This window comes from Pseudopodoces humilis, chromosome 7 (assembly GCF_049639895.1).
Source record: "Pseudopodoces humilis isolate 2021_Gansu_Grassland_sample_001 chromosome 7, ASM4963989v1, whole genome shotgun sequence".
NCBI classification, from domain to species: Eukaryota; Metazoa; Chordata; class Aves; order Passeriformes; family Paridae; genus Pseudopodoces; species Pseudopodoces humilis.
The window spans coordinates 8808776-8833143 of record NC_142206.1 but is presented as its reverse complement, the minus strand read 5'-3'; the positions used below and the strand labels follow the sequence as shown (position 1 = coordinate 8833143).

General features: G+C 41.7%; 1 protein-coding gene across 1 annotated transcript in view; it reads right to left on the bottom strand.

Moving 5' to 3' along the window:
• The window catches only part of ABTB2 (ankyrin repeat and BTB domain containing 2), a 111771-nt gene extending 87854 nt beyond the window's left edge, over nucleotides 1-23917 (bottom strand). Inside the window, exon 1 of the mRNA XM_005531772.3 lies at nucleotides 22821-23917. Within this exon, the coding sequence (XP_005531829.1) occupies nucleotides 22821-23682 (862 nt within the window). The 5' untranslated portion in view covers nucleotides 23683-23917. The remainder of the gene's footprint in view (nucleotides 1-22820) is intronic.
• Between the last annotated feature and the right edge of the window lie 451 nt (nucleotides 23918-24368).

Sequence of the window (24368 nt, the reverse complement as noted above, 5' to 3'; positions counted from 1 at the left end):
GCCTGTGCCCAAGCTCCAAACCAACACCATTCCAGGGACTCCCTGCAGTCCCATTTTCCCAACTCTGCCACTGTAACTCTACCAGAAACTCCCGTTTTCCTTGGAAGAACATTTGGGTGCCCAGGTAAGCAGGCAGACTGGGGAGGAGGAGGAGAGATCCACACTCAAGTCCTGTCCTGCCTTGTGGTAGAACACCAGAAGGTGTTAGACCAGCTCTGCAAGGCACATCAGGATGAATCCACCCCACAGCTTACACAGAACCAGCGAGACAAACACTTGAAAATTATTTTTCTCCAGAGGAAGAGACATTTTAGAACAAATTTAGCAACAAGGAAATTCAGCCACTCATAAATCAATAACATTTCCAGAGGTTTAACATGACTTATGTAAAAGCTGTTCTTTATATCTAATTTAGGACTCTTGTTACAAGTTTACTCAACCAGCTAAATTTATGGTCACACACATTTATAGAATGAGCCTGAATTTCCATGCAGAACTTGATTTTACCTTAAATAACCAAGTTTACTGAGTAACTAATTTTTATTGGTCTGAAGGGCCATTGTTTAAAATAGGTTTCTTTGTAGATAAGAGATAGGAGCCCAGATGCTCATTTCAGATACGTGACTGAAGCTCAGATGAACACCAGATCCATTCAGTAAAGCCAGAGCCTGATCTGAAAGCAATAAATCACAACTTTTTGTTTTATATTTAAGTTATGCTAGTGAACTTCCTCAGGCCTTTGGAATTTTCTATTTGTAATTAAAAAAAGAAATCATATTATTAGCTGATTAATGACACAAGCTGCTTTTATCTATGTTAAACCAGTTTTTATTTAATGTAACACTGAATTGAGTTGCAGTTCTAAAAGCAGCCATAAAATCAATAAGGGATTGATTATTTTTTTGGTCAAGTTTTATAAAATAGACAGTAATGAACTCTATACAGCTGCCATGAAGAAAAATACAGTAGCAGATGCATCCCCCTCCCATCACCTTCAGCATCTACCAGAGGGCTGTAAAAAAAACTCCTGGGAAGGACCAAATGGAAACAGACTGAGATTTCACTTTCAACACAGAAAGGAATTTCGTAATCAAATCATGTGTGATGCACTGAGAGTTGGCTCAATCCAAGAAGGCCGTTCCCACTCTCAACTTGCTGCAGGAGCATCTCTCTCCAGCAAAATCTCTAACCAGAATAATTCCTTAAAATGAACAGTCAACACTCCATGGTCTAAGTATGGCACAACCTTTTGATCCCTAAGTCTCAAGTAGACCACCTTCTGATAACTTTTAAATATCCAAAGGAATTTCAGGAAGTCAGCATCCCATTTCTTGTCTGGGGATAGAACAGAATGCTGAAGATACTTTGCTGTGTTGTGTCCCTCCTCCACTGTTTGTGGGCTATAAATTCATGCAGTCGTGGTGTTGCTCTGAAAACTCCTAAATTCTGCTGCAGCCTCACACCACACTCAGGACACCTGTTTCAATTGCTGAAGAACTGGTAGAAGTCCTGAACTAACAGCACTTCTGGCCATTAGGCAGCATCACAGTATCATCTCAGATTCAAGGATTCTTTCCACTTTTTGGAAAGTTTTGCCACTTTTTGGTGTCATTTTAAACAAATCACTTGTGCATACATTTCATATTTTCCTTTTTGTTTTAAACTTGCAATACCTTCTGCCTTAATAAGCACTACAAAGCTTATTTAGTATTTGCAAAACACCAACAAGAAGTACTTTGTAAAAATTCAAAGTTATTGATTATAATAGTAAGTTTTATAGGCTTATATAAATAAGGCTTGAGCCCTTGCAGTGTTTTGCATGCAGGGTGTGAGCTAGAAGCAGCACACAAATTCTTGTGTATGATCTTCTCCACCTCTACACTGCCTGCAACACTTGGGAATCTACACAAACACCCAGAGAACCCACACAGCTTTTCCATATAGCTGAAAAGGGAAAAGAGGCTTTCCTCATGTGCCTGGTATGCCCTAATTCTGCTCAGCTGGAGAATATTTTAAAAAAGAACGATGACAGCCTCTGACGTACCCAGCCGAGTCATCGCCAATGCAATGCAAACCGAATCCAAAAATAGATGACTGAGCTGCAGAGAGAGAAAGAGAAAGACCTTCCCATCATTTGCAACAAGGAAACCACCTTGTCTTATCAGAAAGAAGAAGTTGCTGGGCTGAGCCAGCATTTATCACCAGGCAGACACATGGGGGTTGCAGCGGGGGAGCTGCACCAACATGTTCTGTAATGAGGTTTCACAGTGCTCTACTCTTCCACAACATGAAAATGTTACCCAAATGTGGCTGACTGTACACAGGGTATTCCTTAGAATATTCCATTATGATACACTGACTTTCAATCTGACAGAATGCCACAGCTGAGCTGAATGGAAATCCCCAGAGTTATTTGGCTCCTTAGGCTTTCACTGCTCTTCTTCATGACTGTCCCAACCTGCCAGGCTTGAGAGAAAACATCAGATGAGCAAGCAACTCAAAGCAGTTGTTGAATTTATTACAAACTGCAGTGATTTTTACTGCAGTATGGTCTTGCAGTTATTTTCACTGAAAGCTTGATGCTCATGGTATAAAATCACTGCTAAAAATTCCCATCATCAACTGGTGCTGTGCCAAGTGCAACTTGTCCTCTGGAATCTTAAGATCTAAACTTTCACACAGGGAGACTGACACACAAATACTCAAAACTTAAACTAGCCAGGACATCTAGAATTCAATCCTAACTTTAATACTGACTTAAAAGGTGGTCTTGGACAGTTAACTGAATTTTCAGTGCCACATCAATAGAATGGGTACGGTGCCATACTAATTAGCACCAATATTCAACTTAAATAAAGTCAGGCCTTGCTGAAAAAATAAAAAGGCACTCAAAATACAAGAAAAATCTGTTCCATACATGTCTTTATTTTCATAAAGGGATCTGCTTTCCTTTTCCTTTTTTCCACAAAGGGATTAGTTTTCCTTTTCCCACAGAACAGCCGCAGCAGTAAATGCTGATCTCATTTTTCAAACCTTGTCCCATTTATTCACCCACAATCTTCCATCCACTGCTACATTCCCTAGAAACAACGTGGATAAACCTGGAGAAGTTTTTAAGTATTTTGACTGCATCCAGGCCAATCAGACAACATAAAAGCAGGAATAATACTTGATCCCTCAGGAAAGTAGGGGGCACCCCTAGTCCTCCACTCACCTACATGCTCTTCACAGAATGCTACTACAGAACTAACTACAGCGTACTACTATTATGGTAAATCCATTCAGTGCTGGGTTCCCAGCTGTTTGTGCATAATAATTCTCATTCTTCATCATCCTTCCTTTTTTTTTTTTTTTTTTAATTCTTTTGGTGAGGAGAATGAAAGAAGAACTCTGAGCAATTTGTTTTGCAATCTCCACCTCCTGCTTGGTTACCAAACCACAGTAGTCATGCACAGCTCTTCCACAACTGTATTTTTAAAAGAAATTATGTATCCATGTCTTCTTCACAACAGAAAATTACCTTTGCTTTAAGTGTATGAGGATTTTTTGTGGGCAGTAAGTTTATAGTTAAGCTGCTGTTAATAGATTGTTACTGGTACCAGTGAAACAGGTTTCTCAAAATGCATCACAACAAGCTTTCCTACTGAAACTGTTTAAAACACATAACCAGTTTCTTTGGTTTGTTACTTATGATAAAAATGTAAAGATGAACCCTCTCCAAGTCAGAGCTAAGCTACGTACCCAAATTCATGAGCTGTTGTGATTAAGAGCAGCTGAGTTGCAAAGAAAAAAATTACAACAGAATGAAAGAGAAAAGTGCCAAGCCAGATCAAAGAAGTGAGTGAAGACGCCTGGAAAGATCTATTTAGCTCAGAATCTGAACAGCTTTTTAGACAAATAATGAGAGATCCCAGTGCCTTTAGAACACAAGAGACCTTCATCCTAACACTGCATTTCTGCTATGAGGGTATTTCACAATTATCAGTATTCCCAAGAATGGGAGCAAGGGAATATTTGTGGCATGGGACCTTTGAAACCTTGGCTGTATATCCACATCTGGGAAGCAGTGCTCCTGCTCTGACCCCCACATCTCTCCAGCTTGACTTGTATTTGCAACCCAAATGCTTTAATCTATTCTCAGATTAATTTATTCTGAGATAAAAGCTATAAAAGAGAACTTCCTTTCCCCTTATGCAGTCCCAAACTCCAGTTCCACTGTCTCAGTGTCATCCCTTCAATGGTCACATTTTTGGAAAAGCTTTTTGATGCTTATGCCTGTAAAAGAAGACACCAGATACAATGACAATAGGATCAGAAACATGTAAGCACATGGTGTGCCAGATAAAACTTTACAAATTCCCTCCTAATACTTGGGGAAGGAAATGAACCAGCAGCAGGACTCAGTTCTGCAATGAGAAGGTTTGATTAACAGCTTTCAGCGCAGGGCAGAGGTGGTTTCTCCAGAATCCTGGGACTGGGAGAAGCTCATTCCTGTCTGGGTTTACAAGCAGAGTACCTGTACAAACCAGCAGCCCAAACATCCCACCCGCTAAATCCCAGGACACAGATGACGAGTTACACGGGGAGCTTGCATGGAGTTGTATTGCTTTATAAAAAGGGTTTTACTAGCACACGTTTCAGATGACTTGAGAGCTCAGTAGTGGCTTCCTGAATAATGTGGCTGGCTCAAACTCACACCAATAAAACTTTTACACTGGACCAACCTGCCACCTAGTATTTTAACATCACACATTATGCAGGGAAGCTGTTTTAGAGAGCTTTAAATGCTCTGTATTTGCTCTACTTCCTCGTGTCTCCAGCGATTCTGTAGCTGCCAGGAGCAAATGGCACCCAGCTGTACAGTTAGAGACACAAATACTTCTCAGGTCCCTTGAAGGGAGCTGTTATTAAACAAAGATGAGAAGCATTGACAAGCTCTGTCTAGTCAGAAAAAGCCCATTTCTCGACTTGTGTTTAATACAGGGCTCGCCTGTGACAGATGCACAGCCTGAACCTGATTCAGGGATGCTCTCCTGAATTAGCAGAACTGCATCCATCGGGACACAGGCAAACCTGGCTCTGAGCCACCTCCAGCTTCTGAATCCTCGTGTGTGCTAGGAATCAAAGGGCTGGTCACATCCCCTGAGTGGAATGAATTAGTTCCTGACAAAAGATAACATTTTCCTGGAGAATGCTGATCCCTGAATGAGAAAGTGCAGAAAGGAGCTGCATTTCTGTAACGTGAGTGTGTGTTTAAGGGTCCCCTCTGGATAATCTGCATGTAAATGAGACGACATTTAGTTGCAAGTATCTCTCGAAACTTAAACTGGCTGCACATTCTGAAAGTTAAGTAAAAACAGAACCACGGGAGAGAACCCCTAATTACCACATAGCGAGGGGACTGATTAAAACCATCAGGGCGAGGATCCTGTGTTTCATTAAATAAATATACCAAGTTGAGCTTTATTGTTATTTTAGCTGATGAAGGAAAAATAAAGTCTACCTCTGCATGCATGAAATTACTTCAATTCAAAGTCTCACTAGCAACAAGAGTAGTGCAGGATTTTTTTCCCCCCTAATGTTTGTATTTAAGTAGCCCACTACACTTACTTAGATCAATATGAAATGTTGAAGCACAGTTAACCTCTGGCATTTTTAGCATCTAGACAGAGACATTTCTTTGGATTTCACATGGTAGGGTGTTACTAATAAATGCAACATTAAAATAGTATTTTAATTATTTTTTTCAACTAAAAGCAGAGAGGAATTACAGAGCATTTTGGTGTAATGGACAACATCACCACCTCACTCATTCTTTAGCACACGGGGTTTTTTTGCTGCTTTCTGGCTACTGCATTAAGTATTCAAAACTGATTGCCAAGAGCTTGAGCAAACAGACTTGGTGAGGTCATTTCTGGGTAGCAATTTCACAGGGGGTTTACTTCAATTAGAGCAAGACAGACATGAATTTGTGTATAGGGAGCAAGTTCCCTCTTGCTACCACCAAACTCAATTTAGTTCCACTGCTCCAGACAGGAGATCACCATTTTCTGGGATAGACCAATATTTGCAGTCTATACCTCTTTAGTTAGCATTATCTCTGCTGACATTTTCCAGAGTTTTTAATTATGTCAAAAAGAAGTCTCTACTCTTTTTCCATCTTCTTCCATTCCTCTGAGGGAATCCTGCACCCAGGAATGGCACTGCTGGCTAACGGGGTCCAGCCTCTTCAAGAAAGGGTCCAGCACAAACTCAGTATTTCCACAGGAGAGAAAGTTACAACTCATCAGTTATGTTTACTATTTCAAAAGCTTGAGATTTAGGAGCTTTGTTCAAGAGCTGTACAAGTTAAGACAGAATAACTTTGAGTGTCACAGTCTCCATCCCGCTCTCTGTCCCAAGGTTTATAATTCTAGAAGCAAAATAAATGAAAGTTGGAAGAAAAGCAGTGTGGCTACACTGAAACTTGCACAGTCACCAGCATTGCTATTTTAATTGGTATAAAATCCTCTTCAACTGCTTGCTTTTATATTATTGGTCTGTAATTTTTGATGGTGACGTTATGTTTTTAAGAGTTATGCAAGACTAAAACATAATCCCCTACCTGTTTTCCTGGGCAAGCAGTGTTTAGAGCCACATTTTACCAGAGAAATGTTGAATGAGCCTTTGGCTTTTGTGAAAGCTCCACAATGCAGGGTAGAGAAGTCAAAATATTTGCTTCTCACTTCTCCAGTTGCACAGAGTGCCTCAATTCTCCAAGTACATGGAGGCAGCATTCACGTAAGTGACTGTAAATTTAGAAAAGGCAGCCAGTGATGAATTACAAAAGAGAATCTGCTGTAACCTTCTTTCCCATCTTCTAAGCTCAAAATCATCAGGCAGGTTGTGCCTTCAACTCTGGGTGCAGGGACAGGAAAGGAAAGGAGAAAGAAAATAAGCACTGAAACCTGAGACCAGATCTCAGGCAGAAGCAGACTCACAGCCAGACTTCAAACCCTTGGTTTTGAAGGTGTCTGGACAGTGAAAACACTGATCACTGATATTCTCACACACTGCAATAGCTGTAACTCAGGTGAGTTTGCAAAAAAAACCCCACCAAAATGGTAATTTTCAATTAGCACACAGAAGATTTTAAGGATTTTTGTTGGTTTGATTTTGCTGGGTTTGTCAGGGAGTTTTTTGGTGTTTTGGAGATGCAGTGGCTTTTGCATTTTTGTTTCATTTCAGCTTTTTTAAACATCAGAAATAGTTTTGACTGTAGCAATGGGTACAAAGCAACTCAAGAACCCCTGCTTGTGGTGGCAAGCATCCCAATCATGAAATGAAGTAATTTCTGTATGGAAACTCCAAAGGGCTGTCTTGGATTCATACTCTGACAGAATGAAAATTCTACATTTGAAACTTCTCTTTTTCCACCTCACGAAGTCACAGCCTCAACCACATAATTCAGCAGCACCTTCCAACCTGAAAGGCGCACACAAGGTGAGACAGGTGAGAGCAAACCACACAATGTAATGTAATGATACTGATCAGAGAACAGGTGCTGATCCTGAGGTCCAGCTTGCTCAGTCCTTTCATAAGCAGCCTCAGCAGGTTTGTGGGGAACACTGTTTTAGGCTCCCCACTTCAAGTGGGATGTGGATAAACAGGAGAGAGACCAGGTGGTCTCTGACTGGAAATGGTGAGGGTACAGGAGTTGGGATCGTGGAGTCTGCTTTTGAGGACACTAAAGGCAAATTTATAAAGCACCTACAACTATCTGAAGGGTGGCTACAAAATTTATGGAGTCAAATTCTTCTCAGAAGCAACACATGATGGGCACTGACACAGTGACTTAAAAGCCTCTTGATGACATCAGGACATGAGGAGAAACTTCTTCACTAAAAAGGGAGCAGGTTGCTCAGCGAGGCTGTGGGAACTACCACAGGGGTGTTTCCAAGATTTAGAGATGCAAAGCCATTGCTCAGCTGTTCTGGCAGGAGTCCAACCAGAAGTGGAAATGGACTGAACAACCTCCAGGAGCAAATCCTAAGCAGCATTTCGGTGATTCTAAGGTTCACTGCAGCTGAGATTTCCACCTTGCCAAGTATTAATTTCTATTTCTCCTCCCACCATTTCTCAGGTTTAATTCATCAGCTCACAATACTTTCACAATGAATTAATCAAAAATAATTGAAAATATCCCTCAAAAAAACACAAATAAACCCCAAAACACATAAAACTGCTAGTCCACACAACTTCCTTGATGCTGAATGCAACAGGGCACATACCCATGACATTATTGGGAAACAAAAGTCTACAAGATATTTCTATTTGAAACACCTCACTCCTTTATTAAATGCTGCTTTTGTCTTAGCTTGTCATAAGCTGAGGAAAAGAGAGGGGAAAAGGAAGCACATAATTCCCCACTAACAAAAATAAACCTAATATTCACTCAACATTTTGAGCAGACCCCAACACTTCAGCAATTCTTAAAGCCTTCAACACCACTGCCTGCACTGCCTGAATGCTGTTACCAAAGAGTGGCTGATGACTTGCATTAGAAAGTTGAGGCCAAAGAATAATATATCCCAAAGAAGCCAATTGCAAAAAACAAAATATAATAAAAAAAATAATCAGTGAACAGCTGTGTGATTGCTGCACAACAGTTGTGGGAAAAGCAGTGCAGCAAGGTCAGGTTCTGATCCGTTACATCACTGGGAATCAAGACAGGCTCTATTGCAGAAGGAAGCCATTAAGGATGTGAAATAAGCACTAGAGATGTGAAATAAGCTCAGAGTCCAGTCCACAATCTGCAGGATGGGCAGCAGAACACACTCATTAGCATAGACACATGAATGCCATTATTCAAACAAAATTAATACTACGCTGCTCTTGGCCCCAGCTACTCACTGTGCCAAGCCATGCGTATTTTAAGAGGAGGCACAACTCAGACCCCAAGAGATCTCATTCTGGTTCACCTCATGCTTTACTAACCCCTATATCCAATTAAGGCTGCCAGTTTTATGAACTCCTATATATTAATGACCACACAAACCTGATTGTACCCTCCCAATAAAATGAAAATACTGCTTGAGTACCCTCCTTAAAATCTGAATAGAAGCTTGATCACGTGGTTATGATCCCATTTTGGCTTGCAGGAATAGACAATTGTATTATTACTCAATTACAGAACAGGTTTCTGACCAAATTACTGATCCTTTCCTTTATCTCAAAACTAATCTAGGTTTTAATGGTTGATCCATTTACTCCCACTCCTCAAAAAAACCCAACCCTGTAACAAGTTAAGATTATAATGTGCTAAGCTCTTCTCATACCATTAGGACTACACAGGGGATATATAAGAAAGACATCTCCAAGGAACTTGGAGGTTTAACTACAGAATAGGTCCTGCTGTAAAATAAGCACTGGGATTTTGCAGGGGAGAGGAGATGCAGAAGCTGGTTAATGCAGTGAAAGACTTTTAAGAAAGTGAAAGCTTTTGTTTTGGCAAAACTGAACAAAGGGAAGAAGCCACTATCCCAGGACAAAAATTCACACAAGAGGAGAGTTCAGGGCAGCTCTTTGTGCAGGTATTTATACAGCCAACTTCCACTCCTAAAAATGATTAAAAGGAGAGCCAATACTTCAACAGGAATCAGTTTTGGTTTTACTCCCTATTATAACTCTGTTTGATGCTCTTAACCTGAATATCTGAATATACAGATCTGAATACAAAACATATGTCTTAGGATCCCTGGCATTTCAAAATGTACAAGAGATGCAGTAAGTTTTTTTAATAATAAATGAAGGTCGAGTTAAGTGATTAATGAGTTCTTTAATGTGTTATGCTGATTTTGCTCCAAAATAAGCAGCTGCTTTATATGACCTGCCTCATTTCAACAGCAAATCATAAAAAAAGTAGAAGAAATCACCCCCACACAAGTCTCCTAAAGCTTGTGCTGTTCATCACAGAACAAGCCCAGAAAATAACCTGCTGTCCCTGAACAACAGAAAAGTGTCCTCAGATGAACCAGTCTCGCAGAACAAATACTACACATTTTTCCAGCTATTCCCTGAGCTAACTGCTCAGTTACAGCTGAGAACAAAAAGCAAGGTTTGGAGAGCAGTTGATTATTAATGCAGATCCACATTCAGACCCAGAAGTCAAATTAGAATGTGTCTATCAAGCCCTAATTAAGACGAATCAAATACAACTTCTCTGTCGTCTTCTAGAAATCACTCTGGGTGACAAAGTCAGCTGAAGCCAGCCCATGCAAGCTCCATGAATATTTTAAAGCAAGAAATATTGTCTCTCCCCTGTACAACTGGCTCAAGGGACCTGACAACAAAAGATCTCACCTCTAAGCGAAATACAGATTGAAAATACAAGTGACAGTAGCTTCTCACCATTGTGGAGTATCAGAAAGAGCTGTAGCCCACAACAGATTGTTCCAATCAGCCTTACTCAACCACTCGAGCACTCCTTTGTTATGCACTCTCATCAGAGAAATACTTGGCAGTGTTCACATGTAAATCACCAGCAGCTTTTTGGATCACTTCTTTTAATGTAGAATCAGCTCAAACTTTTCAGAATTGGGATGTTTCACTAGAATGCTCTTTCAGGAATACAATGCGCTGCTGAGGGCTCAGGCAGATGGCTTGGCTGAGACTGTCTACCATTTGAACACTGTCTCCCGTCAGATTTAAATAAAATCAAAAAGGAAAAGCAGCAAATCTTTCTGACATTATATTGCACATAAAAAGGCAGCACTTACTGGGAGATACGGGATCATGAAACAAATTGCCTCAGTCGCTGATCCCAGGCCCAGGGTTAAACCCTACCGAAGTTTTTAATTTCTAATGAGATTAATTGGTAGCTCCAGTTTCATTCTTGACAGATACCTCACGAGTACATCCAGCAATATCTAGCAGTGTAACACACAGACCTCACCTTACTCCTGTTCACAGTTCCATTCTTCCAAGCAGCTGGAGAGGCACGACATACACAAGCCAAATTAGAAAATGCCTGGAGAACAAACCACCCTTTTATACGGCTCCCTTCAGTCAGAATTAAAAACCACAGATGGGCCTGGGAAAGAAAGTTTTAAAGGAGGTTTTTACCACAAGAAGTTTGCTGAGCTCCTGTTCTGTATGTCCAGAATGCCTCCCAAGCAAAATGTTCAGTGTGGATTTGCTGTAAATTTTAGTTAAGGAGCATCTCCTTCACTAAAATTAAATTAGGAACTGCTGGAGAAATTATCCTCTCCCCCCATCTGTCAAGGCAGCATAAGCTGACCAGTCCTACACTACTCCTCAGACACACTGGAAGCTCTGCAGACTCTGCAGTTCATTACACACAGATTATTGTGCTTATCTCTCATAGGCAGATAAGAAACCTGTTTGCTGTCCAAAGCAAATCACTCCAGTATTCCCTATTTTAACCTACAGCTCAAGGAAAATGCATTAATAACTCTGACCTTGTTATCTACCCAGGGCTAGAAAGCAACCCAGCTCCACTAACCAAACACCTTCTGCATCCCTGTCACTTCACGGGCCATACACACACAGCCTCCAATAGCGACACTCTATAATGCACAGAACCCAGGCCTTGATCCCTGAAAATAGAACTAAACCCACAAAATGAGTCCGTGGGAATGGGAGGCAGGGGCTGCTCTTCTGTCTGATGTGCCCCAGGCTCCATGTGGTTATTCCTTTCTCCTCTGCTTTCAGCCCAGCACGACCAATTTAAGCGAGGGTTGAATCAGGCCCCTCATATATAAATGGATCATTTGAAGTTATGCACGTTGCTTTACGTGGAAAAAATCCAAGCTTTTAAAAAAATGAGTGTATAAAATATAAAAAGACATTTAAAGCACGCGGGCGCGTGCGCACACAAGGCAGCTTTACTTCGCCCTGCCTGGTGAGCAGAACAGATAGTCTGTTCTCTGAAACTCTCTTTTAACTGCAAACCTTATACTGGCTGTGTGTATTTTGGACCCTTTCCCATCCTACCATGATTTCCTGTCTGAGTCTGCAGCCCATGGCAACAGCAGAAAATTGGAGTGTGGGCTCTGCAGATGGTGCAAGGCCAAATGCCCCGTGCCAGCTCGGTATCTTCTGCCATAACTTAAGAATTATTTAAGCCTTGGCTGTGTGGCAAGGGTTACCTGCATGCTAATAAATTACATTAATTTTCACTTATAAATTGTGCTTGCCTTAAGGGAGCTCTGGCCTTCTGCACTGAACATGAAAAAACACAATCACATAGCCTTGCATATACATCATCACACAATAACAAGAGAATTTTGAGTATTCTGAACTGTTGTGGAGGTACAAGAAAATGCAGAGTTTTATCACTCAATACCAGCAGGTCACAGGCCACCTCAACTGTCTAAAAACAAAGCAAGACAGCCCCCTCCACAAATTTATGGATGGGCAGCACATACACTATCCCACAAAATAATCTATGGTGCAAGCTGCATTTCCACATGTCTACTACAAAACCATGAGCCACAGAATTACACACACAGGGAAAAAGCTCCAGAAACAATTCCAAGGTTGCTTTCCATGGAGAAATGTTGAGCATAAAGCTTCCTTGAGTGGCTTTAATAAGAGACTCTGCATCTGGGAGTGACCTTAGATAATGGAGCTGGAGGATGGACACACTTTTCCAAAGGAATAATATTAACAAAAACACACCAGTCACCCACATTGCACTCATCAGCGCAGCTACAAAAGCACCTCAGGGCAGGGATGCTTTAAATCCCCCCATCCACGTTTTCTATGGAGGGAATGGTCACCAAAGCCAAAGCTTCTCCCACCTCAAGGTGTAAATCCCTTAAGTTTATAGTACTAAAACAAAACCATCTCAGACAAACATGTGGCCTAAATCCAAGCAATTTCGAACCCAGGCAACTGCTTCAGAAAGGATCCAGTCTTTTCTGATAAGCAATAATCAAATATTAATTAAATCGAGTGGAAATTATTCCTTTGGCTGCAGCAAGGTTAGACCTCAAGGTAAGCAGCACTTTTCACATGGACTCTGAGCTTCCTTCAGTAGCAGGTCATTGACAACAACTCTGACATATCGAACAAAACTGATACTCATTCATGCCAAAATTTCAACATATCCTGACAAAGCATAACAGAAATTTACATAACACTTCCTGGGGGGAAAAAAAGCTTTTAAAGTCTTTATATATTGACAATGGAATAAGATAGTTTATTAAGAACAATAAAGACTATGAATTGGTTACTACCATTATAGTTTTTAACCTTCTTCCCTCCCCTCTAAGTCCAACTGTCCCTACAGTGCAAATATCCACAGACGCATCATAAAACTGATGTAACAGCTTAAAAGTACCAGAAACCACACTAAGATCATAATAAAACTGTATCAATGCAGCTCACAAGAAATTTTTATGATCTCTAGACTAAACAAAGTCGCCAGTGCAAGCTGAGCACAAGACCGGGTGGAGGGCTAGAATGAAGATAACATTCAACCAAAGAGCAGAAATTCAATGTGCAATTAAAGAGAACTTATATCCACCCCCACAGAGGAAATACATTTCAGTATATGTTATCCCTCATATTCTTACAACAACACCCATCCCTAAGTTTTTGGTTAGACCTGCTGTGTTATCTCAGGAAATTGCACAAAATTTGGGAAAAGAAATAAAAAGGAACCTCACAACTATTTGTAAGAGGATTCAAAGATAAAGATGAGTGAACTGCCCAAAAGCAGCTTGAAACTGTGGTTTTTGCTTTCACCTGGCATCAGTCAGTGGTGCCTGGAATACTGAGTACTCATTTAAACAAAACAAACAAGAAACCAACTTCTACTAAGTTCTAGTAAAACATCAAAAACCCAAACAGTTTGAAGAATGAATACGAGGCAAAACTGGACGAATTCCCTACTTTAACTGTCTGCAAATATTCAACTCTTGTCCTTCAGCTCCAATAGTGGTGTGCTGATATGGGAACTGACAATGGTCAAATAAGAGATTTTCAGGCTTCAAGCATTAGCTTGAGCCTGTGTGAAACTAAGTCACAGAACTTTCTCACTCTGGCCTGAGAAATCATAAGGAGGAATCCAAACAGTCGTCAAGAGAAGGAAAACAATCTTTGCAGGTGTTGTTTGGATCCTTGTTGATTTTTTTGAAAGAAAAGGTCAAGGGGTGTTTTTCCCAATTGACCAACGCTGGTGATGTGTTGGTCTAATGACCAATTAGAGTTTTACCTCTCGGACCTTCTCAGAACTGTCTATAAAAGAAGATCTGGAAAAATAAAACTTACTCTCTTGTGCAACCCAGCTAGAGAGTCTGTGTCATGCTTCTCCATTCCTAATATAGTGCGACATGCTTTATTCACAAACAATATAACGTAAATATTAGAAGAAAATCTATTCACTGCCATCTTGGAATTAATCAGGAAAAAATCCAGAGCTATATAGGATCAAAAAAAAAATAACAGATAATTACGCCTCTGCATGTTTGTCTTTTTAATGGATAAGTCCCAGCATAAAGAGAGTTATATTTTCTTCTTTATTCTCCAGGTCCCAGGCAACAGACTCCAGAATGGGATAGAAGTAAAGCAACATGGACTGTGATGCTATAAACACTGAAGAATGAGACAAGCAGATTATGTCTTCTGTAGTGTTCTTTTCCTCTCATCCCCAAAATATCATAAACAACTTTTACTTTGATCTTGCACAGCCTCACAGCAATTTTATCAGTTGTTATAAATCTACATCCACAAACTGAAAAGCTGCTCTGAAATGTTTATTTGGCTTAAGTTCTTTGTCTCTATTCCAGGATTCTACCACAAACATTCTTCATCATCTCAAGCATTTCAGTGTCACTACACAAAAACTACAGGAATTGTTTAAGCACATTTTCCCCTTTTTTTTTCTTATTTTGCTTATGTCAAGGCTTTTTAATTTTTGGACAGGGAGAGCCAAATGCAGCCTCATGACGGATCTGGCATTTTGCTCAATTCAGACTTGAAGCAGGTCAAATACAATATGATGTGAACATCAAACAGGTTTTAAGAAAGAGATGGTCCAAGTGTAATAATTACACAACCAGAACAAGACTGACAAGCACTCAGGTGTACAACTGACCTCTGACTGTCTGGGTCAAAGCCACACAAAGAGCACCCAACAATCCCTGAGACCTGATTTAATGATGCTCCCAGACTGCAGCCCAGCAACTCAGCTCTGCTGAGGGGCAATTTAAGAGAAATGTGTCACATAAAATCACAGCAAACACCAATCCAAACCACTGCACCACAGAGAAGCTCCTCAAACAGCATCATCCAGACTAGGAATCACATCATTAAGGAACAGGTTTTGAGCAGTTGAGGTGGAAGTTTACAATTAATTCTAAGGGGCATTCACCTGCAAGTACCACGTAATAAGTAGGTTTTAATAGACAAGGATTTTATAGCTCAGAATTCCATTGGATTTTAATCCTTAGCGTCCCCTCCTGAAGAGTGCAGCAGTCACATCATCCCCTTTCCTCAGAAGTTACTTCCATGCTATTAATTCTATCCCACATCTGCCAAGCTCACAGAAGTGCAGCCACCACCCTGGCAAGCTGCAGGCAGACACTGGAATTGGGGATTGGAACACCTCAGCCATGTCCTGTCCATCGCTGGCCTCTCACTGCCTTGCCCAGCTCACCAGGTCACCTGCTGGATCCAAACCCTTCCCAAGGACCAGGCTGAGCTCACAGGTCCTGCCTGGCTTGTGACCCAAGGTGAAAGACAAGTCTGGATGTGTTGGGGGTGAAAGGAACAAACCTTTCCTCTTTCCATTGTTGCTTTCTTGGGACAAGTCCTGTGATGTAAACAAGACAACTCCAAAGGCTCTCCTCACTCATGCAGTTGAAAGGTGATCCTTCAGGTTCCTTCCAACCTGGTATTCCAGAAAAAATCCACAACTTGGAACCCTTAAATTGACTCATGCTCTCAACAAAGCCCACCAGATATATATATATATATATATATATATATATATATATATATATATATATATATATAGATATATATATATATATATATATATATATATATATATATATATATATATTTGGTTTTTTGGTTTTTTTTAAATGTAGCTGCTCCTCTATATGTAAAAGAATCAAGAGTTCTGTTGAAGAACTTTGTCCCCAGTCTGTAAATGAATAAAGTGCAAAGCCACCACTGTCCTGGATTTACTGTTGCCTGAGGCTTGTTCAGATTTCATCAAATGTAATGTTAGGCACTTAGGTATAAAATACCATGTAAATCAGTCCCATTAAAACAAAAGGAGCTGCAGAAATTATTGGTTTTATCCTTTTGTTCATCAACCTGAATTATCATAGTTCAACATGGACATTTCCTCCTGCTGTCTACTGGTGGGTCAAAACTTCATCAAGGAGAGAGGTTTTATGTTCAGTTTGCAAAACCCCGAGCCTCCAACAATGGGAAATGTTTATAAATAAGGACCACATACACTGACTTGAAAAGCTCAGCCCTGACCAAATGCAAAGTGAGAGTTCAAATGTAAATGGAGAATTATTTTCATCTTGCTTCCAAACATTCAGGAGAATTAAGACAGCTGAGAGACTAACTGGTCCGTCCAGAGTAAGCAGTAGGTTTATTATGTTTACAAGACTCTCTTTCTCTTCTGTTGAATTCTGCTGGCACAACAGACAAATTGCTCAAGAAAAAGTAAAACATAAAATGCATTAGCCCTTAAGAAAGGACAACAGGCTAATTTAGTGAAGATCACAGGATTAATACCACTTCTGGCCTTAACCCATTTTCTTGCACTACTGTAAAATGAGTTTTTTAACAACAACAACTACTACTTCAGCACCAAGATTCTGGGTTTAAGCTCCCAAGTGCAAGCAGGCACTTTGGAGTTTCAGCTCCCTCTGAAGTTAATTAAGTGTTTGAGTCTTCACCCATCCTCCTCTGCAACTTGGAATTTTTTATTGTAAATACACGTTTCCAGTACTTTACTTATGTTTCTTGCAACAGAGGACTTCATAAGCTGAAACATTTCCTTTGAGTTGCTGCAGATCCATCCATTACAAAACCAAGATGGGGAAAGGGACAGAAAAATCAAAACAGATGAAGATAGCTCTAAATGGACCATTAACTGGAGTAATTGAATCACATGATATATATCAGCAGAAACAAATTATTACAATACAAAAATATTGCAATAACATTACTACCCAAATAAGATTTTTCAGCATAAAAAGTTGTTTCATCTTAACCCTATTATCAAAACAAAATTTATTCAAAATTCATCACTACCCTTTGTTACTACTGCAGCTAGTTTTGGAATAAACCCAAATTAGGGAGGATTAAAATGTCAAAAAAGCGAAAAAATACATATATGACATCCATGCTCTGGACAAGTGCTGATATCAAGGAAGAGGAGGGTATTCATAATCCTATAGATCAATTATGGAAGTTGATTGAAAATCAGCAACTCTCCCATGATCAGTTGAGTTTCAAATCACGTAAGAAATTAGATGGGGTACTTCAGATGAAAAACCCACTCTGGTGGCTCAGTTCAGCAAAATCAGCTGCAATATCTCCAATTTAATTCCAGTTTTTCCAGTATCAGAAGACATGGACATCAAACACACTGCATTTTACTACTAATAATATGAACAGTCAAGAACTCATTCCTCATTTTCTGCTGACATGCACACACAAAATAACACATAACACCACCCCAGATATTGCACAGGTGTTTGCTGCTAATCTTTGAGCTAAATCAGCTTTATTTTTCACTTATAAAATAAATTAATCAGTGAACTAAACACCAGAACTCTGCTGTCACTTAGGGATAAAATTCTGTCCTGACTCAAACACTATTTGTTTGGTTCAAACTGGAGCAGTAACAAGAGATTTCAGCCTTGACAAAAGAGGTCACAGATTTTTTTTCTCCAAGAGAAATAAGTCTGTTTTTCACAGGGTTAAGTTGCCACCAACACTCATTCCACTGAAAATCTAAACATCAGCAGCATTTGCTGCTGTTAGTCATAGAGGGATTTCAAAACTTGCTCTTTGACCAGTTTTACTGAAAGGACACAAATTTTATCATCATGGGGCAGTATCAGCAATGTGAACGATTAATTTAAGACAGCATCATTACATCATTAATTTTCCTTTACTATAACTAAAATATATATATAGACACACAGTGAAGTGGAGAAAAAAATTGACAAGTTAGCCTTACTTGCTCTGTACTTTAACATAAGATGCACAATTAAAAACACAAACATCTGCAGATATGCACCTGGTGGTTTGGCTTTTCGTAGAAGAGGTGAGCATGTGTGTATGAGCATTAATATTTAGGCTTAAAGAATTTGTCCCTGTGGGTTTGTGGACAGAAATCCAAGCTCTTGGCTGTGTAGGAGTAGAAGCACACAAGGTGGGCTGGGGGTCCAGAGGCGAATGAAGCCAAAGTTGGCTACAACCAGCTCGTCCAATATGGAAATGTGTATTAAAGTTACTAAATTCCTCCCCAGGAATCCCCAGAATTGCTGCAAACTTCTGCTTCATACAAAGTAACACAGAAGATAGAGTTATTTGATCATTTTCTTCTGAAACAATTTGCCAGTCACCTGCTGTACCACCGTATGAGCCCTGTATTTCCCCTCAGTTTCGTTTATTGATTACATTTGCAGCTCTTTTCCCCAAAATGCCCCCCTTTCACCATGCAGTGCTTTCCTGACGACTTGTGGAGCTGATAGCTTATTAAAATTGATGAGGCTCTTGATGAGCACACCAGTTTGTTCAGCTCAGATAACAAAAGGACATTCTGCTTATTGAAATGTCATTATTTTTTCCTCCATGCTGCATTTCAATACAGTACCATGACTATGCAGAAATAAAAAAGTTACTTCAGCCCATATGATAGGTATAAAAAAGGAATTTTCATCACAGCATAGCTCTAAAAAAATCCCCTGCTAAAATTGCTACAATTTTTAACCTGTATTAGTGCAGTGTGAAATATAAAAGAATTGGGTTGGTGACAGTAAATACTAAGCCCACGTTTGATGCTTCATAAGGTTTCTCAGTATTTAGTATTAGAGAGAAGAAAATTCATGCCTTGTTTAATTTTAGAGAATCCAAACCACTCAGTCACACTGTGAGGAAAGGTTATACATTTCCCCCTACAACCCTTTCTAAGAAAAATACCTCAAAACACAAGTAGTATTATTTCAGAGCCTATTTTTCTTCATCCTCAGCTGAGCAAACCACAAGACTCATTTGTGGATTAGTTCACCCAGGAAGAACTTCAAGTGTTTGGATTAAGAAGTACATGAAGAAACAGCATTATCAAGTTAAATTCCAACCCTTCCCCCTCTCCTTTTTTTTTCTTTGGCAAAACATCTGTCAACACTTCTATCTCCAGAGCACCAGGATGTGCTGATGCATTAAACAGCACAGCAGGTGGACTGGCAGACACAGGAGTGCCTGACCATAACCAGAGAGTTCAGTACAACCCAAGTGCTGTAATTAACAGGGCAATAATATCAAAATGTAACTGCAGTGCTGACAGCTCAGAGTCTAAAGAACCATGCACCAAACATAGGCAGATCAAGTAAAAGAATCACATTCCCAAGGTAAGCTCAGATTTCAACTTCCCTCTCCAGCATAAATTAAGAGACTAATATTCCAAATTAGCATGTCTCAAAATCCCTGTGAAACCACTAGCTCCATTCTCTACCACTGCACATATACATCTCCATGTAAATAAAAATAGAAAATAAAACACGCATTCCAACTTACACTTGTTTTACCTTTCATTAGCTGTTGTTCAGTAGCTGCTTATCATTTTTGCTGCTTTTGTTTCTTTTTCTTTCCAGCATAGTGTTGTCTTTGCAACATCCCACCTGAACTCTGCCCAAAAACACCTTCTTACCCTTGGAGGCATTAACACACCCAGAGCCTGGCAGAACTCAAGGTCAAAGGCTCAGGTCATTCCTCCTCCTTCCAAGGCAGAGCCACCAAGTCCCAAGCACAGTCAGAAATCCAACTGAGGGCAGAGAATGGTTCACAGAAGCAGCAAAGAAGTTGATTAAAGAACAGCTTCACAGAGAGGGCAAATAAACAAGCAAACCACAGATTATTATTTATTTAAAATAATGTAAAAATTCCCCCTTAAGCGCTTATAGAGTTTTAAACTCTACCCTTCACACAGCAGGTGCTGATTAAAACACACTTGTTGTAATACACAATATTGCTCTTTCAGCCTCCAAAGCTTCAAGACCAGTGACTGGACTGTGGTCTTTGATAGGAGATTAGTCACTGAAGAAATACAGGTCTAAACCTCAGTCTCATGAGAATGTAGGAAGATTTATGTATTTACTTACTGTTTCTTTGACTCCAAAGCAGCAGGCTGTCCTGATCTAATAATGAAAATGGTATTCAATAGATCATAATGCCAGAAATGTCCATTATGATAATCCCGTGCAATCTTCTGCATAGGACAGCACCATGGATTTCATCCAGGGATTACAATGCTTGACTGGAGCTAGAACTGAACCTCTAAGCGCTTTTTATCTCTGACATCAAACTCAGGGCTATAAAACAAAACCCAACACATACACACACTCCCAAGTTTGCAGTTTATGAGTGCTCCACTAAATGCTTTTACTAGAAAAGAAACAAAAGTGACAGTAAAGCAAGTTTCCCAGTTCCTTAAACAGGAATAAATCCAGTTATTTCACTGCCAGATCTACTTCAGATTTAAATTAATGTAAAAGACAAGATCATTTGAAAGCACTGTGCAGAATGATATGAATACTACTCATTTACAATTCCTACAGGGAGAAGAATAGAGAAGTTATTTCAAGCTTTTTTGCATCCATATAAAACCATTTGTGGCCTTCCAACTGCACGAAAAGCCATTTAGAGGATTCACTGACTTGTGTCAGGTAAAACACTAGTGACAGACTGTCACAGGAAATCACAGGATGCCTTCATGTGCAGTTTTATTCAATTTCCAGACTTAAAAAATGCATTCAATTATTGACAGGATTGATCTGAAAGGCAGGAACAACAAAAGAGGCAACAGAAGCCAATCCTTTTGTGGCCACTGACTGCTTGGCTTTCCACTGTGTGGGAGCGTTATCATAACTGGCCATTTGGTGCTCTGAATATTTATAAAGCATTTCCCTGCACACTCACCCTTCTTTCCATTCAACACCAGCATCCATTCACTCACTGCAGTTTTTCCAAGGAAATTACTCTTAAGAAATAGATTTTTAAAAAAATTTTAAAAAATGCTGAGTGGGGGCCCAACTCTTCACTTTATGCACAGAACCTGTGGCAGAAGCACTGAGCAGAGAAGAGCTGAAATGTACATTTCGGTTCCCAGAACCAAAACATCCAGGTTCCCTAAATAAGGAACAAGGAAGGGGAAACAAGTCCTTTTCTCGGAGCTGGTGGCAAACAAACACTCTCATGATAAACGAAGAATTACAAGTGTTTTGGCAGATACGGCATCCTCATACCTCTCTAATCACCCAAGCACTTTTAGTTAGAAGTGTAAATGTCTGTGTTTGACCTTGAAACTTACAGTTGTGCCTTGAAGCAGAGCCAAGAGAATATCCAAAAGGCTCTTCTCATTTATTTCATAAATGTTTAGTAAGGCTGACCCAATGGGGACAACTCCCTGCAGCCACCTACTCGTGATCTGAACCACAGAATTGCTTGGGTATAGGAAAACTGCAGGAAATCGATACACCCAGGGAGGAGCAGGTGAGTCAGCTTATCTCTGACAATTTCAAAGGGTTTTTTTTCCCTCAAATTAAAACAACTCCTTTACTTCTCTCGCTATGAGATTCCCCTCTGAAAAGACCAAGCCCCTTGGTTTTATAGAGTTAAATCTCAAACGTGTTAAGCATGGAAGAGTCGACCGTAACAGAGGCCAGCAAAAGTCATGAAACGGTGGGTGGTACACAAAATACTTTTCTAAACTGGATGTTTCCCTGAATTTTCCATGGAAAAATATGGTATTCCTCAGTGTGACAATGCAAAATAAACAGTGCAGCTCCTTAACACAACTGTCACGGCTTAAGCCTTCCAAACTGCTCCTCGCGTCCGTAAGATGCCAACATTCCTTTATCTGCTTAAGTGTTCGGAAACTTTGCTTTCCAAACAAATGACAGCGGTAAGTACCTTAACACTGTGTTATTCTCATCACTGAGGCACCGTTCTGCACTCACACACGCGCCCTTGTTTATGGCAGGAAAGGACACCACAGGTTTCTGCTGAATTACAAGGAATTCCAAAGTATACAAGTTCAAAGTTTTTGCTCATAAAGTGAATTTTACTACCGCAAAGGAAAAAAAAAATAAAATTAATGTTGTTTTCCCTCTCCAGGTTGCACGTGGTAACAGCCTCTTTAAGAAGAAACTACACGATACTCGCTGTAAGATAAATTTTGTTTAAAAGAGATACAGTTGTACTTTCTGGACAGCAGCTTGTAAAGCACATTTCATCTTAAGGTTACAGAGAACATATTTGCACGCCAGTTAGAGGGAAAATGCTCAAAACAGCAGCTGCCGCAAAGTCAGATGTTTGTTAGGACAACAGGGCTTGGTTTCCCACAGCCTTTTATAACCTGGTAGATCTTAGGAAAAGACCAGGATCATTCTTGCCGGGCAGGACCGTCATGCCTGCTTTACGCACACACAAACCACGACCAAGATGCAATCCAGATGCAAAGAAACCCCAGAAAAACCCCAAGTCCACAGAGAGCGAGGACTTTACTATAAGGCTTGCTGGTATGAAAACAACAGACTGTAAAAGCTGGAACTTACCATTAGCGTTTTTCCCACAGATGAGGTGTTCGTAAGGCTGCAACACCCCCCAAAGTTCCGCATCGTTGTTGATAACCATCTCCAGGATTTCAGCCGAGATCTCCCCTCCACCATCGGGGCTCTGACTCGCCAAAACCCTAGCTTTAATCTCTTCCACCAGGTTCTCCATGCAAGCGGTTAAGGAGATGGCCGCGTACTCGTGGATCCTCACCGAGATCCTCGTGTCCACCATCCACCTGAAAAACCTGCCCACCGAGAAGGTGAGGCCGCAGCGGGCGGATTTGCCTTTCCTCAGCCCATCGCCGGCGCTCATGCTGTACAGGGAGAGCGCCTTGACAGTGGCCAGGACGCAGCTCTCGGCCAGGGCCCAGCTCTGGATGAGTTTGATGGCGCTCTGCACCTCGAAGCGGGTGCACTTGGAGTGCATCACGCTGAGGCGCTGAGCCTCCCTGGACACCCTGATCAGGGCGCGCCGCAGCAGCTGCGAGAGCCGCCTGACAGCCTCCTGCGAAAAGCTCCTGCCCTGGCCGTCTCCCTTCCCTTTGCGCAGGATCCTACCGATGTCTTCATCAGTCCAAGGGTATTCCTCGAGATCCGGCAGCTTAGGGCACTTGGAGAAGATATCTGCGACCTCGGGGTCTTCCGGCAGCACGGTGTTCACGGTGTCCCAGCTGTTATTCCTACTGTTCATGGAGCCCGAGTAGTACCACCAGTTGCCTCTGTGCTGAGAAGAGGTGAAGGCTTGCGAGTTGGACTTGGAAGAAGAGAGACTAAGGGACCTGCAGGAATCCCCTGCCCCATAACCAGAGTCCAAAGTTAAATCCTCCAGGGTCTTCAGAGTAGAGCTGTATATCCCAGCCATAGGAAAGACGGATTAAGCCAAGCGGCAGGACAAGCGCGAAAGGTGAGGCTGGGGCAGATCCCTAGCGAGCCCCGAGCGGCGCGGGAGGCTTGGCAGCGCAGCGGGCAGGAGCCCTTCCCAAGGGCCCGGCTACCTCCATCCCGGCGGGAGGCTGCGCTCAGCCATGTCCCGCTCGGGCCGGGCGGCGGCGGAGGGCGCGGAGGCTGCGGCGGGCCGGGACGGGCGCTCGGCGGCGGCTCCGGCGCAACTTCGCCGCCGCCGCTCCGCCGCGCGCCCCGCTCCGCCGCATGCAAATGAGGCGCGCGGCGAGCACCAATCAGCGGCGGCGGCGAAACGTTTTGGCCAATCACACAGGAGGGGGGCGGGGCGGGAGGCGGGGCGAGGGAGGGCGCGGGGAGCGGGCCGTAGGCGGCTCGGGGCGCGGAGGCCGTGCGGGGCGGTGGGCGGGGGTCGGCGCTCGCATCGGAGATGGTGCGGTCGGCCCCGGGGCCCCCGGCCGGGGCCTCTAAGGCACGGCGGATTCCCCCCAAACCGAGCTGGGGCCGATAGCCCAGCTCGTCCCAGCTCCGCGCGCACAGCGGAGGAGCCCAGCGCGTCCCGCACGGGTGCGCGGGCAGAGGGCGCCCCCGCGCGGCCGCAGCGGGGAGCGAAGGGGCTGAGCCGCGAGTCTCGCTGCGTTCCGGGCT